Below are 16,994 nucleotides of genomic sequence, written 5' to 3' on the forward strand. Positions count from 1 at the left end.
CAATAGGGTTGAGATAATAACCCCTGTATAGTGGTTCCACCTAAATAAAGTATCACAGAGTAACTATAACACCCATTTTGCTAAAACAGAACATTGGTGAGACCAAATCCCATAGAATGTTCTTCCGATGTTTCAAGATGAGTTGTCATGCTACGGTATGTTCCAATGTAGTATAGGGACCACTTGGATTGGAGAAGCCTATTGACGTGGGTAGCCTCCTGTGCGACGCCAAGTGCAACACTAAGTGTGCACTTAGCGCCGTCTTAAATACCTGGTGGGCAGGGACAGAGACAAAAACAGGCTCAGGCTCCACAGGTGCAGCTAGACTCTGGCCACTCCTTCCCCACAGACTCTTCCCAAGCTCCTTCCTGACTTCATAACCATCACATGACCTGCAGACCCTTCATCCCCAACTTCATCTTGGGATTCTGAACGTGCAGCCACTGTGACTTCACCATCAAGTCAGATATGTGGTTTTCTGCATTTGCACAGAATCGCAGAACACGTGCAGCTGAATAGAATGTGTCACGCAAAAATAAACAAACGGAAGAACTCTTCTTCTAAACAAGCCAGGCAAGGTTGGAGAACTGGAGACTTCGATTATAAACTACTCGAAAACAAATGTAATGTTCTTTGAAAAGGACCACATGATTGTACAATGTTCCAATCTCATATAGGGTCAGTAAGACTTTCAGCTTGGAGGACAGCAAAGGTAATTCTAACTTTTGACAAGATTAAAGGGGCTCCTTGGTAGGCCCTATGCTGAAAATTTATTCAGCCCCTCCTATATGAGGCTGAAATACGGGGCCGGGGACAGAATAGGTTCCTGAAGGAATTGTTGGCACTCACTTCAGGGGTTTCTTCCTCCTTGCTGAGATTGGAAGTTGGATTCCCGTCTGTTAAGGCAGCAATCCTCAAGGCATCTATTTTGCATGGTAAAAGATTGCTGAATGCTGAAAAAGGAAACCTGGCGAAACAATGCTTTGTTGAGCAACTTTCCAAAGGTGGATGGGCCCGTTATTGGCTAACATTGTCACAGTTTTATTTGGAGAGGCTCAAACTACCTTAGTTCATAAGAATAAACAGTTCATCAGAGACAGTATTTTTGAGGTAGATTTCATGAAAATGTACATGCCAGCCAATTTCAATAATTTTCCTCGTTGTTCCATTTTTTAAAGAGAGGATAATACTTTCCAACACTACCTTTAGGAGTTGACTTTTGTTGCCCTTAGAAAGGTGCTATTCATTTTCATATAATGGCCTCAGCATATTTGGAAGAGAAGTATAAAGGGATCCCCTGCGAACAGTGGCTGTTTATTTGTGGCACTGGGGAAATAGAAGTGCATCACCTGTTACATTGTCCCCTGCATATTGTTCCTTCCCAGGGTTCGATTTCTGGGGGATCTTTTGAAAATAAGAGCTTGATGGCCTCTGGCAGACATTGGGCATCTCTACACTAGCCTAAAATCCTGCATTTAAAATGGGGCTTTCTGCTTCCGTTTTAAATGCAGGATCACATCAACTCCCTTTTTTACCTGCTTCCTTTCCCCCCTCCCCTTTCTCCCTCCTTCTCCCTGCATCTGAGTCTTCCATTATCTTTCATTGATCTCGCTGCTCTTCTTGCCACTTTTCTGATAGCTCATTATCTGCGATTTATTTAAAAACGGAACAAAGGGCATTTAGTGCAGGAGATGCCTTGCAGGGTCACAGCATCATCTAAAGAGCCTGCAACTTCTATGAAGGACAACTCCATGTGAAGAAAGCCGTTATCTGTAACTTGTTGAGAGTTTATAGTAAATCCATCACAAATAACTCTGTGCAGTAGCAACACAGAAAATTCATCGTAGGTTTTTAAGGATGTCTGTGGTGGACTGTAAAGGAGACCATCTGCTATACCTTCTGTAAATAAGTGTCACTGTCTGGTGTGCTTTTATAGGTATATTTTTGTACTCTGCATTGCTATATTTTATATTTTGTAATGGCCTTTGTGTCACAGACAGATAAATTCATTTTCAAGTCTGATTACTGGTTGCAATTCCTCAGAGATGATGGATAGAAATGAGGATGAAAGAGGAACAGAGGTGGGAAAAGGTTTTGGATCGGGGACTTGTAAAAGGACAAAAGAATTGGAAGAAAATAAAGAATTATCAAGCAGGAGGAGGGAAGGATGACGAAGATAATTATGTGAGAAAGGAAGGAAGAATGGAAGAGGAAAAGCAGCCAGATCTCCTACATTCAGCAGTACGTGGAGGAGTATAAAGTAAACCTGCTTCTTACCCTCTCTAGACATCAAGTATCAGTTGCCAGGCCCAGTTCTTAAATTGCCCATGTAGTGCCTTGGCACACACGTTCGTGTCCCTGGGAAAGGGCTGACCTTTGATGTTTTTTGATACACAGTGTCTCCCTTGGTCCCTGAGTCTGTCATTAGCAAAGAACGCTAGGACTGGATTTAACATTTGTCTAGGTTGAATATTTGGCATACATAATATTTCTTCTTAATTTACATTAAGTATTACATTTGAGCTTCCTAAATGACTTCCCTTTTGCTAATTTTGAATTTGGGTGATGTTTTCTAATGCTCATTTTATTTCATTTATTTCTGCACTTCAAGAATGTGGCTGCTTGGAACTAACTTTTCAGCCTTTTGAAACTACAGGCTTGGGATTTGGTGTGCAGCTTACAAGCTGAACTGGAGAAGCTGAGACTTGATGGAAAAGTGGCTGCCTCTGCAAAGGAAGATGTTCTCCAACTTCAGGTAAAACTTCTAAAGCTCCATCTCTTTTCTGAATTGCTAGACAAGAGATATGAGAACTCACTACTATGTTTGTCCTTGGAAGTACCTAACATGTGTTGCCCAGAGAAGAAAGCTTGGTTTTATTTCCAATTGCAGGAAACACTGGACAAGGAGAAGAAGTTAACAAAGGACCTGGGATGTGCAGCTACTAAACTAAAAGAGCTTTTGAAGGTCACCCAAGAGCAGCTGGCCAAGGAAAGAGAAGCAGTGATGAAGTTGCAAGAACAGCTTCAGGAAAGGGTACTTGACTCTGTCCTCTTTCCCTATTGTAACAAGGGGGCTGGGCTGGCCACATTAAACTGATATTGCCTCCCACTAGAACAGGAAGCAGTTTTTACTACTGGGCGACTCTGAGGGCAGAACTAAACACTGAAGGAAATACAGGGCTGCAACTAATAATGGGTAAAATGCAACATAAGTGCTATTTAGAGTAGACCCATTGAAATGAAGTAGCCCAGTGTCTACTTCACTGAGTAGAAGTAGCCCAGTGTCTACCCCTCCCCCCATAATGTGCGGTACAATTTGTAATAATGATAGGATATGGGGATAGTTGTATGATGCATTATGCAGGAGGAGTAGGAAAAGTAAATACAGGCTTGCTGCTTTTACAGCAGCCCTGTATTTCTTACATTAATTTACAGTTTAATTCACCAAGTTCTTATTCGTCAGTGACTGTAATAAATCATTCATTCATTCATTCATTCATTTGCAGTATGACTTTTCATTATAAACAGATCTATATTTGAATTCCACATCTGTAGTCTGAATCTGAAAGAATTATAAATGTGAAGGTGTTTGCCTGAATGCGTGAAAGCTTAAAGTGGGTGAAGCGATGGGGCCGTGCTTGTTGGTTCCACCTCCTCCCTCCCTGGGTCCTGCCCACCTCAGTTCAGACCTTGCTTGTGTTCAGGAGAGGTCTGCAATCACTCCAAGTGTTCTCCTCATGTTCAGGTGAATATGAGTAGAACTCCCTTTCAGACCCTGCCCATTCAACACGAAGGAGAACAGGGCCTGCATTCTGTGCACAGCCCGTCACTCTGCCCACTTTAAGACCTCACACATTCAGGCAAATGCCTGAACAAGGTTAATGTGAATGTGCATTTAGAAGCCACAGTGTTCTTAACTACTGGATCTTACAAGCAAGGGCCAAGCATGATTTTTGGAGGGGCCAGCACAAACGTGGGCCCCTCCCACACACGCACACCATGTGCAGACAATCTTGTATACAACCTCATGAATCTTGACAATTTCTATTTTAATTCTGAAATTACAGTTCTTCTTTGTGATCTCTGTGCCTCACACATATGGGCTCTGCACCTGCGCAGAGCGTGGATCAGGAACCTTTTATAACAGCGGATCAGGAACCTTCTATAACAGAGGAATGTTGGTGGGAACCCTCCGCCACCATCCCAGGATGCCTATCCCTAGCTGGTTCCTACCTATTTCCTCAGTCTTTCCACCGCCGCTGTGGCAGCCTCATAAGGAATCTTCTCTGTTTGCTTATTCCTGTGTGGAAATTAGATCGCTAAGGTTTATTTTCATTTTTTTCTCTATCTTCTTGTTTTTCTCTGTTGATTTGTGTTTTTGTTTTTTGTTGACCCACTTTGTGGTCACTTAAGGAAGCATGGCCCTTCAGACCCCCTTTCACAAGTGTGCACTGTGGCAGTTAGCTCCTTCCCACAGACAGACACTCACATTGCCTCCTTCATTTAAGGAAGGGATACAAGGTGGTGCATGTGCTTTTTGTCAAGCTTTCATTAAGCAAGAGAGGTGCAATCGATCCACCAGACTTTGTGCTGTGGAACCAGACCTTGAGGGCAGCAGACACTGCTGCTCAGCCTACAGAAGGCAGGACGTCTTCAAAAATACTGGGGTATTGAAGGACACACACACACACACACACACCTCTCAGCATGAGAGACCCTGGCCCACTTACATAAGGCTCTTTCAGTAGCTCCAGGATCAAGATCTCCATCCCTGCTGGCCCCCTCTAAGGCCATTTGCACCAACACCAGGCTGGTTGTTGAACACTGCTGCAGCTAAAAAACTGTGAAAGGGCAAGAGCTCATAAGCTGCTCCAGTTGGAACTGAAGAAAAAGTCACCTCCAATAGTCCTGTCCTTGATACCGGTGGCCTCAGTGCCAATACCATTGCTACTCACAATACCACCACCAGCACCATTGCTTAATTCACCGATCGCAGTGCATTTACAGCAAACATCGGAAGTGATACTGGCCACCCAGCCACTGGATGATCTGCTAGTTCTAGCCTCAATGTTGGAAGGTGAGATTCAGGAGCTGTCCCTGAACCCACCACCCTGAAAGCGGACTGATGCTAGGCAAAGCCACTCACCTTCTTATCGCAGGGGCCACCCCCCATGTCAAAGGGGATCTCCCAATTCAGTGTGTTTTTTTAGTTTATTTTTAAATGTATATAAATTACACATACAATAAGAGGGATACAATGCATACTATATACAACAGTCAATAAGGCATCCCTTCTCTGAGTTACTACATTAAGCTATATGCATTTCCACACTTAGATATTCATTAAACATTTTATGTTTCATATACAGAATCCAAAGAACAGCTGGGAATTTATCATCTGCTAGAATGTTACTGGAAGTTCAGTGCAATCAGATCAAGGTCTTGACAGCTTTATTTTACTTCCAGTGACAGATCTTTTATGCAAGAGTGCACAAAAGCCAGGATGAGGGTCAGCTGTCTTTTTCTTTTAAATAGCCAGAATAGCATCCTAGCATCAATAGATTTTGGAAATTAACAGTTATAAAGTGATGCCACAAAGGCTATAGTGAATAAATTAGTAAATGTCACCCCTTTATCAGGTATAACCAGGAAAAACAATTATATCTGTCAATATCCAAGTTGTATCTATCCCTCATAAAGACAATAAAAGGGCTTGGTTGTCTTATGGTTATGGTTGATTGCTTGAATGTTGTTTTTACATATATGTTCTCTGTGTGTAGAGCCTCGTGTGGTGCAGAGTGGTAGGTGGAAGTATTGCAACCAAAACTCTCCCCATGACCTGAGTTTGATCCTAGCGGAAGTCGGGTCTCAGGTAGCCGGCTCAGGTCGACTCAGCCTTCCATCCTTCCGAGGTTGGTAAAATGAGTACCCAGCTTGCTGGGGGAAAGGTAGTCATGACTAGGGAAGGCAATGGCAAACCACCCCACTATAGTCTGCCATGAAAACACCAGCGTAAGCATCAGTAATGACCCGGTGCTTGCACAGGAGGAACCTTTCCTTTCCTTTCTCTGTGTGTATATTGACTGTTTGTGTTTTTTATGTAAATGGCTTTTAACCTCTGTATACTGTATTTTTAATGTTTTTAATCTTTGTAAACTGTCCAGAGAGCTTTGGCTATGATGCAGATATAGATGATGGTGATAATATAGAAACATGTGTAGTTATTGATATTGCACATAGCCAATTCAGCGTTTTAAGGCTACTTCTACTCCAAAGTTAGAGGTTCGGGTTCAGAGTGGCGTAAGTAGTGGTACTGATGGAGATTGCCATATTCTGATTGGGAAAGATGATCCCCCGTTCCTCTAGGATCCTCCTCAACACCAGTATTGTGCCAAGGAGCCTCACTGGAAACACGGGATGGATGTTGGTGTAGCAGTCATGCCACCATTATACAGGGGAATATTTGGTATCGACCCACTCCGTCGGCTATGGTGTCAAGGCCTCCGCTGGATCAGGAAATGTCCTTGGTCCCCTCAACCACCAATGCCTGCTTCAATACAGCTCAACATTCAATAGTTATGATAGCCACCAATGGGACTGACAAATGCAGCACTTCCTGTGGTGCTCACCACACTACCTGCATCCACTCATACCATCTAGTCAAATCCACGGGATCCAAAGTCAGTAATCTCTTTGGGACTTGGCAGGTCACGACCTTCCCATCAACAGGAATGAGTCTCTCCACAGTCAGCACTGGGCGATTATCAATTGATCTTGACATCCTATTCATCAGTGGCTCCATCTATCTCATCACCAGATGCAGTGGTGGGGAATCGGAATCCCCTTCTCCATCTGAAGATACAGGACCTTTCTTGGGACATTATTATAAACCATTCAGCAGTCGTGGAAGGCTCCTTCTTCTGTTCTGCCCACTTCGAAGTGTTTTGAACAAATGTACAAGGATCTGGAAACAGACGCAGGGATTTTGTTCCAGCACCCCACATGGAATTCTGTAATTGTTGAGGCATCACAAGGAAAATTGCAAAAAGTCCATTCCTCACATGTAGATAAAGAAGGTAGGAGGTTGGACTGGATGGGGCATCACATTTATTCCACTGCGGCATTGGGGTTGAGAGTGGTTAAGTATCACGCCACAACGGCCAGATATCAGCTTTTCCTATGGGAGAAGATAGGATCTCTTTTCAGCCATCTCTCCGAGGATAAGCGGGAATTGGCTCAAGTTTTCAAGGGTGATGTGCCTTTCTCGCCAGCAGATAAATATATCCAGGCACATGACCGACTGCAATGCAAAGGTGATGGTTGGCTCAGTGGCCTCGTGTAGACATACCTAGGTCTGCAGGTCTATCACAGGAAGCTCACTCTTAAATCAAGGAGGTTTCATTTAATGGGGAGGGCTTGTTTAATGCCAAGACTGATGAGGCCATGGACTTGGTCCGAAAGGTGAAGACAGATGGGTCCACAGTCCTCCGTGTATCAGCAGAAGAAATGGTTTAAGCAGCCTTCCTATAAACAGTCCCATTTACCTGTGGGCCAAGCTTTTCACCAGGCGCCAGTTCCACTCTTCAACATTTTGGAACACTCATAGGAAGCAAGATGCTTTGTCAGCAAACTTTGTCTTTGACTCCCCAGATATACTTTTTCAGCTCTCTGTCACTCTGGTAAACTCATACATCACCCCCAAGCGCTTCTAGACGGTCATGCTTGCTTCCATCCTTCCCCTACTCCAAAAAGGGGATTGGTTCACGTCCATAGACTTAAAAGAGGCTTACTTCCACATCTCCAGCAATGAAAACCATTGAGGTTTCCTTTGGTTTGCGGTTCCGGGTGTTGCAGTTCATTATTAATACAGCACTGAGGGTTTTCACCAAGTGTATGGCCATGGTTGTTCTCCATCTTCACATCCAAGGTGTATCATATAGATGACTGGTTACTGGTGGTATAAGAGCAGGGACCCTGAGGGCCCTATCCATTATTTGCCATCTGCTGCTGCACCTTTGCCTTTACCAATCTTTACCAAGGTACCAATGTAGAGAAGACCCACTTAACACTAATGCAATGCATCCAGTTCATTGGCACAACACTGGAGTCTACTTTGGATTGAGTCTTTCTCCTCTTAGACCAGGCATCAACATTGGCATAACTTGCAGGAGCATTAACCCTCCAGACAATTGTTTTTTCTACAGTTCAGAGCAGTACAGAGCCTGTTAGGTCTCACGGCAGCTACTATCACTGTGGTTGCACTGGCATGGTTGTGGATGAGGCCAGTCCTGAACTTGTTCATCCCTGCATTCAACCTAGCTTGGGATGCCAGGTGGATGCACCTACACTTTCTCACATCTGTGGCTGCTATGCCAATTTGATGGATGGACATCCTCAGTCTTCAAAAGGGCATATTTTTCTCTCCGCTTTTCCCATCATGAATGCTAACAACAGACACTTCCCTTTCAGTTTGGGGCACACACTGTGGGTCCCTGAAGGTTCAGGGGAAGTGGACCATGTCAGAGGCTTCTGCGCATATCAAACTTTTGGAGCTCTTGGCCATCAAAAGGCACTGAGGTTGTTCAAAATGGAGCTATGAGGACATGGTTCAGATGGTATCCAACAGCACCACTACTATCTGAACATGCAAGGTGGAATGAGGTCCCTCTCTCCTTTCAGGATCACGCTCTGCATTTTCCAGTGGTGCATCCCTCGTCAGATTGGACTGATAGCAGTGCACATAGCTGGGATGGACAACTGTCTTGCTGATGGTCTCCACCAGAAATACTTAGTCATCCACAAGTGGACAGTGGCTCCATTCAGTGATATGATATCTGTTCCACAGATGGGATACTCCAAACATAGAATTACTCACTGAGTGGAGAACAGCATGTGCCAAAGTCTCTGCAGCAGAGTGGGAGTGGACTTGGGATCACTAGGAAATGTGTTTCTGTACCACTGAATGGGTCCACTGCTACATGCTTTTCCTCTCCACACCAGGATCTTGGTGAAAATCAGGGTGGACAGGTGAACTGCATAAATCTTAGCCCATGTGGCCAAAACAGTCCTGGTTCATAATTCGTCTCCACCTGTCCCTCTGAGAGCATGTTGCCTCCCCTTCATCTGCTGAAGCACTGCATGACAGTATGGAAGATTTGGTGATCACTCCTCCTGATCCTGTCCCAGACACTGTTCAGCACACAGAGCCCATATGCCCACAAGTGGACATCTTTCTGCACTTTTGTGAAACCTGTATGAGTTTGATCCAGTTGGGTGCCCATTACTCCAAGTTCTGTGGTTTATTTTATCCCTTCACGAGAACGGCCTGTTGTCTTCATTAAGTTTATTTAGCAGCAATTTCAGCTTCTCACCTGCCAGTGGAAGGAGTATCAGTTTTCTCACACCCTCTGATTAAGCAGTTTCTCCAGGGAGCCCACAAGGCTCCTTCACACCAGGCTATTATGCTGTGATTGAGATTGCTCCTTCACAGAAGTTTGCAGGCTGTTTACATGATGCTGTGACCCTGCCGTGACCCTCCAGGGTGTCTCCTGCACTAAATGCCCTTTGTTCCGTTTTTAAATAGATCGCAGATAATGAGCTATCAAATTACCCCCTTTTGTTAGTGTCAGGAGCAAGATCAATGAAAGATAATGGAAAACTCAGATATGGGGAGAAGGAGGGGGGAAGGGGAGGGGGGAGAGGAAGCAGGTGAAAAAGGGAGTCGTTGTGATCGAAGCAGAAAGCCCCATTTTAAATGTAGGATTTTAGGCTACTGTAGAGATGCCCACAGTCTCATTCTGCTGGTTCGCCAGCTCGTACAGGTGTGGAGTCTGTCTGCCATTCTGCAGGCCCTGTTTATCAAGCCATTTGAACCGTTGGCTATATTGGATCTTCTCCTGCTTTCCTGGAAGATTGCTTTCCTTGTCAATCAGTTTGACACTTAGGTCAAGTGAGCATTGTGCTTTGCATGTTGATCCACCTTATCTGACATCCAGTCATAACAAAGTGATGCTCTGTCCTGACCTGGCTTTTTTGCCTAAAGTTTTCTCTGACTTCCATCTAAATTGTTTTCTAAATCTATATTGCTTTTCCAGCGTTCCATCTAAATCAGGGCACTGTTTTTCCAGCATTTTTTCCTTTGCCTTGGACTACTATTGAATGTACTCTTCACACCTTGGATGCCCAGCATGGCTTGGCTTTCTACAAATCCTGAATGGAGAATATTCGCCCATCACCTCTGTTCCTCAGCTATGGGAACAAGTGATGGGGAGTGCCAGTATCATCTCAAAGGTTCTCCTTTTGGGTAGTGCACACCATCAAACTGGCAGGTTTTCTGCTCTCAGACCCTGTTCAGGTTCATTCCACTTGAGTGTCAGTGGTGTATAGTAAAGTGGTTCCTCTTATGGAACTGTACCGAGCAGCCACTTGGTCATAGAATCATAGAATAGTAGGGTTGGAAGGGGCCTATAAGACCATTGAGTCCAGCCCCCTGCTCAATGCAGGAATCTAAGACCATCAACTTTCATCAGTCACTACAGGCTGGATGTCTGGGCTAGAGCTGACTGCTCCTTTGGTCTTTATCGGCCATTTTACAACAGGACACTGACCCCACCTCTGGTAAGTCAGCTTGCTACTTGCTCATATGTGTGATACACAGAGACCATGAAGAACAAAGAGAGGTTGCTTATCTGTAACTGTAGTTCTTCGAGTGGTCATCTGTGGATTCACACAACCCACCCGCTGCCCCACTTTGATGTCTGTGCTGATACCAAGTTGTTTCTCTGCTGTTTTAGCAGTCGAAAGAGAACTGAGAGAATAGGCAGGAGCCTGCCAGGGACGTGAGCGCTGGGATGATGGGGAGGGTTCCTGTCAAAAATTTCTTAGCTATGGAAGGTTCCCAACCAAGGGTCCATGCAGGCACAGAGCCCATTTGTGTGAATGCACAGATGACCACTTCAGGAACTACGGGTACAGGTAAGTCTTTGCTACATTTCTGACATTAGACCGTGGCCCACAATGAAGCTTTTCTACAATGCCCCCCTTCCCCCTTTTTTCTTTTGTTACTTTTGTTTTACATAACTTCCAGCCTGAAGAACAGTCTTATGAAGCTTTCTGAGTATTTTGCAGCTTTTGGGTTGGTCCTAATAAAGGTATTATAATCCTGTTGATTTTTTGATTTTTGTAAAATACTCAAATGGACCAACACAGCTGCAAACATTTTATAGATAGACCAATTCACAGAGAAGTGTTATTTTTCTGGCCTTTTTCACTGCAAAAAGAAAAGGTGAAGGTTCATTGCTCTTCTTTAGCTTCTTTTAGTAGTTCCCTTTATTTAATCCCCTTATGTTTCTGGCTGGCTGATTTGTGTTTATAGCCAGCCATGTCATTTACTCATATATATTTGGGGCTGTAAATCCTACCAGTAACAGTAGCTTCCACTATCCCTGGAATCAATGCCCTGATTGTTATGGTGCTCTGTCGCTCCCTCCTGTCTATGCACAAGGAATTCTGTGACTTCTGTGAATTCTTGAGAGGGCAAGTCACATTGGGAAGCACAAACCTCTCTGTCTCTCAGGTGAGAGACACAAGTCTAACGGCACAAGCACTCTCACACGCTACGCTGCTAGAGAAGGCCCTGAGCCAGCAATGCTAATCACCAGCAACTAAGCAAGGAACAGCAGAGTAGCCTATGCTCCGAGTAGGCAGTTGATCACCGTTTGAAGGAGAGCCACGTGAAGACCCTGAACTTATGGGCTAGGGAGAGATCCTCCCTCTTTCCCTTGGGTCCATGGGAGGCAGCCGTTGCTTGCGCGCCAAACAGGTGCTACACCTCCTTTCTGCACCCTCCATCACTTGTCGCTGTCTGCATCGAGCATCTAGCAAGCCCCGTTCCCGCACTTTCTCGCTGCTAGGATCACTATCTATCTCAGGAATGCCAGCAGGAGGAATCTCTGCCAGCTGCTGTGCCTGTGAGGGATGAGCTGGCTCCTCTCCCACAGATTGCTGATCCTCCTCAGAATCAGAACTGCTCTGGGGTTCTATCAGCTCAGTTTCCACCCTGACATTCTGATTGACTCCAGCAAATATCACAACATCTGGAAAATAGATAGATAGATGCAGAGAAATAAGTTTCCATAAATCTCCTGAAGCATGATCTACAATTTAGTCTCAGTTGTTTCTCTCATGTTTGTAGCATGGACTAGGCCCTGTAGATTTCTGGGCCCAGTCAAGCAGGGGCATCAAACCTTTTTCAGCTTAAGGGCCAAATTCAGTTTTGGAGAAGCACTTGGGGGCTGCATGCCAGTGGTGGGTGGGGCCAAAGCAAAAGGGGTGGGGCCAAAATGCCAGCCCATTTTACTTCAAGCTCTTCCTGCCAGCAGCTCAGCCTAAGGAGAATTTCAGGAGAAGCATTTCAGCTTTTCAGAACGGGGAAGAAACTGCACAAAAGCTGGGAAGCCACCAAACAAGTGGTGTTCGGGGGAAAGGGGGCATGACCAGGGGAACCCCAGAGAACTGGATCGAGACTCTAGGTGGGCTGGAGACCCAACACTCCTGTGATAAAGCAGAGCTCCCCACCTCCACCCTGTGCTTGGGTCCTGCTTAGTAGGACACATTTTTCTGTGGCTCTAGCATGCTGTTTTTTGAAAACCGAGGCTGTTCAGATGCAGTAACCGACTTTTCATTCTGCTTCAGGGAGAAAATGAAGATAGTGTCAAGGAAGGAACATCCGTTTGACAAATCCAAAATCCAGGATATGCTCTTCACCTTACTAAATGCTTTATACGTTCCTACACAATGCAGTTATATACTGCAGAGAACAACAACAAAGACAGTAATGACCAGAAACTATCTTCGTTTTTTAAAGGAATAAAAGTAAACTCTGCAAGAACCAGTCTATAAATGGACTCTCTTTTTTTGGTAAAAACTGCCTTAGTACCTGCTGTAGGGTCATCTTCCAGAGCATGACTCTGACCAGCAAGAACCCCAAAATATTTGCCTCTAGTAGCAGAACATGTACACACTGTCTGTTTGGTGCAATTATTTTCTAGCTGGAAAAAGAGAAGTGTTAGGAGGGATGTATGCAACTACAGTGGAGGATAGCCTCCATTAAAGAGAGCTGGCAGTAGGTATCCTTGTAAATGAATGCAATGAAATGGATGTGCTTTGGCCTTGATCTCTGTGGTAAAATCCACCTGCTGTGTGGACAATAAAGGTTTTCACTGAGAGTTAAATTTGGAAAAGTTGAAGCATCTCACCTTTGAGAGCTCTCATCTTGAATCCTAAGCATGGCTTGTGATTGCAGTTTGCTACCTGATTATAGGATATAGCAAACTTTCCTATTCTGGAGCCCTCAAAATATGTTGCTTTCTAGATCAGTTGGACTACAACTCCCATCACCCCATCCATGCTGAATGGGGATGATGAGAACTGTAGTCCAACCCCTCTGGACTGTGCTAAGTTGGGGAAGGCTGGGTTATGGAATACTGGTTAACAGTGGGGGAGTAAGATGACACGCCAGTCCCACCAGGCATCCATGTGTGGGCGTAACATTTGTACTGGGAAAACCCAAGACGTATAGGCCTAAAAAACACTGCTCCATACATTACAGGAAATTGACAGTACAAGGTGCATTCATGTCAGTGCTTTCTTGGGGTGGAAGACACTTTCAAGCATGGTGCTCGCATGTAAATAATACCAGTGTATGCAGAAATGAATATGGAAGTGGAGGTGTGCTCCCCACAATAAGCTTTCAGCCTCACCAAACCATACACCAAGCCTTGAGCAGAGTGTCCTCTCTGAGTTGCATACCACTGGATCTGGCCCAACTCTTAATTTGGGCAAAGGATGATGCTAAGGTAGTACACCAACAGAGAGCCTTCATGGGAGCACAGGCAATGGCTTGTGAATTCAACCTTCAACATTTCACAAGCTTCCCAGCAATCTTCTGAATCCGGCAAGGGGAGAGGATACGCACATTTTGTTCCTCGGCAGAAGCAGAGGACTATATTTTAAGTCTGGACCCAGTAGAACAACGAAGAAGGTGACGAAACAACAATACTAACAACCAGAAAGGGAGAAGGAAAGAGGAAAGGAGAAGGGGAGGAAGAGAAGGAAGGAGATGAGGGGCAGGTGGAAGGGAAGGGGGGGAAGGAAAGAAGAGGAAAAAAGAATAGAAGAGAATGGGGAAAGGAATGATTAAATATCTATTTAATATCTTTTATGACTCTGAGGGCAGGGAACATACACAGCTCCTCTTGTTGAGTACTCTGGACATCTTCCAGAGCATGACTTTGAGAGCAATACCCAGCCCCATAGTTGAAGGTAAAGTGGAATTGAAAACAAGAAATTTTCTACTGTTTTTTCCCCTTTTCCCTTAACAACCAATAGTCTATTGAACATGGGGGGGGGGGCCTCTTATCCTCCCTTCACCTGACCATGGGGACTTATCCCAGGGAAGCATGGAAAAATCCATGCCAGAGGAGTATTCTCTTTTCCATGGGGTGGGTATATCTGCTCAATTATATATGAGGGAGTTAGGCAGCTTGTTAAACATGGGGTTTCTATGATTGGCAGGAGGTTTATAGAGCTGAGACATTTGAACTCTGCAATAGGGCGTTGGGGGGGGCAAAGGGGGGGTGACTTATTTTTCGCACCTGTAAAGCCTGGAAGTTACTGTTCTTACCGGGGGCGGGGGGGAGAGTACAGCATAGAATTTGTTCCAGTGTTATAGGTGTACTTGGGGATTTTGTCTTATGCCTTGTTAAGGCGCAGGCTTTTGTTGAAAATTTTCTTTTATCATTATGTAACCTATTTACATTTTCTTTCCCTTCCACATATGGAGCCAAGTGGCTCCCTACAGAAAGCCACTCTCAACATGCAGTCATGAAGGCAATGAAACATCTGTCCTGAGGTTTCGCCTCCTGTCTGTGCATCCTATATTTGGATCAGAGCCATTCACTCCTTCCTAGTCATAGGAAATTATTTATATTGGCGTCAAGGCCTCTCTGGGGTTCATCACACGGAGCTTTTATCCTGCTATTGAGATGGCTGTCTGTTGGAAGTTTGCAGGCTCTTTACACGTTGCTGTTAACATCCAAGGCACCCCCCCACAATTTCCCCCAGCCTATCTCGTGTTTTCCTGAAATGCAAAAAATGTGGTATTTCTCCCAGCCCATGGAACAGGAGTGCCATGACCTCCCCAGAAAGATCTACAATAGCAGAAGAAACTGCTGTGTCTGCCTGCTGTGGGCGATTGTTTTTCAGTTGTTGGGGGTAAGGTCAGAATTATGAAGGCACTGAGGATAGGAGCGGGGGTTGCATGGAAGGAGACCCAAGCAGATTTGACAGGCGCGAGGGCAAGAACTGCCTGCTGATTGCGACTCCTGCCTCCACATTGCTCAGTTGGAGGGAGAAGAGGGCAAAATGCCTCCCTGCAACGAAGGGAAACACCTCTGATCCCCCACCCCCTCTGTTGTTTCAGAGTACCCTATTAAGTTCATTGGGGCTTACTCCCAAGTAAGTGTACCAAGGGTTGCAGACTTACAGGGTGATCTTATGTCTACTCAGAAGTAAGTCAGAGGTTTCCTGGGAGCTGCGAGAAAACAGTACAGCAGAAGTTAAGCGACGAAAACAAGACACCCCCCCCTCCTTTGCACACATGCCAGGGCGGGAGGGAGGCACTCCCTCAGTTCAAACCACATAGCTGCTGTGTAAAGAAGCCCTTCCTAATCCCCCAAAGAAACCAAAAGCAGGAAGCTCCGGAAAGGGTTTTGCAGGTTTTTTTGCTTAATATAGAGACACCCTCTGACTTTGCTCCCCCAGGGGACTGGCTGTCACCTAGCTCCAATGATACGGGCAAGTTATTTTGCCTGATTTTTACACCCTTGTATTGTTGTTTATTTGGTCAGTTGCTTCCGACTCTTCGTGACCTCATGGACCAGCCCACGCCAGAGCTTCCTGTCGGCCGTCGCCACCCCCAGCTCCCCCAAGGTCGAGTCCGTCACCTCCAAAATATCATCCATCCTTTTGCCCTTGGTCGGCCCCTCTTCCTTTGGCCTTCCACTTTCCCTAGCATCAGCATCTTCTCCAGGGTATCCTGTCTTCTCATTATGTGGCCAAAGTACTTCAGTTTTGCCTTTAATATCATTCCCTCAAGTGAGCAGTCTGGCTTTATTTCCTTGAGTGTGGACTGGTTTGATCTTCTGGCAGTGCAAGGCACTCTCAGAATTTTCCTCCAGCAACACAGTTCAAAAGCATCTATCTTCCTTCGCTCAGCCTTCCTTATGGTCCAGCTCTCGCAGCCATAGGTTACTATGGGGAATACCATTGCTTTAATTATGCGGACCTTTGTTGTCAGTGTGATGTCTCTGCTCTTAACTATTTTATCAGGATTTGTCATTGCTGTCCTCCCAAGAAGTAAATGTCTTCTGATTTCCTGGCTGCAGTCAGCGTCTGCAGTAATCTTTGCGCCTGGAAAGACAAAGTCTGCCACTGCCTCCATGTTTTCTCCCTCTATTTGCCACTTATCAATCAAGCTGGTTGCCATAATCTTGGGTTTTTTTGAGGTTCAACTGCAACCCAGCTTTTGCACTTTCTTCTTTCACCTTCGTCAGAAGGTTCCTCAGCTCCTCCTCGCTTTCAGCCATCAAAGTGGTATCATCTGCATATCGGAGATTGTTAATGTTTCTTTGTTAATGTTTCTGCCAGTGATTTTAACTCCAGCCTTGGCTTCATCAAACCCAGCACGTCGCATGATGTGTTCTGCGTACAGGTTGAATAGGTAGGGTGAGAGTATACAACCCTGCCGTACTCCTTTCCCAATCTTAAACCAGTCCATTGTTCTTACTGTCGCTAATTGGTCGTTATACAGATTCCTCAGGAGGCAGACAAGATGAGTTGGTATCCCCATACCACCAAGAACTTGCCACAATTTGTGATGATCCACACAGTCAAAGGCTTTAGAATAGTCAATAAAACAGAAATAGATGTTTTTC

The 16,994-nt window shown here is 45.1% G+C and overlaps 1 protein-coding gene across 5 annotated transcripts in view; it reads left to right on the forward strand.

Moving 5' to 3' along the window:
• Positions 1-14,162, forward strand: part of RRBP1 (ribosome binding protein 1) — a 214,478-nt gene extending 200,316 nt beyond the window's left edge. For 4 of the 5 annotated variants that reach the window (XM_084854812.1, XM_084854811.1, XM_084854813.1 and 1 more), the window contains 3 exons: positions 2,657-2,755; positions 2,891-3,034; positions 12,694-14,162. In XM_084854812.1, coding sequence (XP_084710938.1) covers positions 2,657-2,755; positions 2,891-3,034; positions 12,694-12,735 — 285 coding nt within the window. In that variant the 3' untranslated portion in view covers positions 12,736-14,162. Of the gene's footprint in view, positions 1-2,656; positions 2,756-2,890; positions 3,493-12,693 lie in introns of those variants that run through there. The other variant, XM_084854810.1, reaches the window with a different exon arrangement.
• Positions 14,163-16,994: the final 2,832 nt, after the last annotated feature.

The sequence above is a fragment of the Heloderma suspectum genome, chromosome 4 (assembly GCF_057233095.1).
Source record: "Heloderma suspectum isolate Gila_16-S chromosome 4, 16-S_ref, whole genome shotgun sequence".
Lineage (NCBI taxonomy): Eukaryota > Metazoa > Chordata > Lepidosauria > Squamata > Helodermatidae > Heloderma > Heloderma suspectum.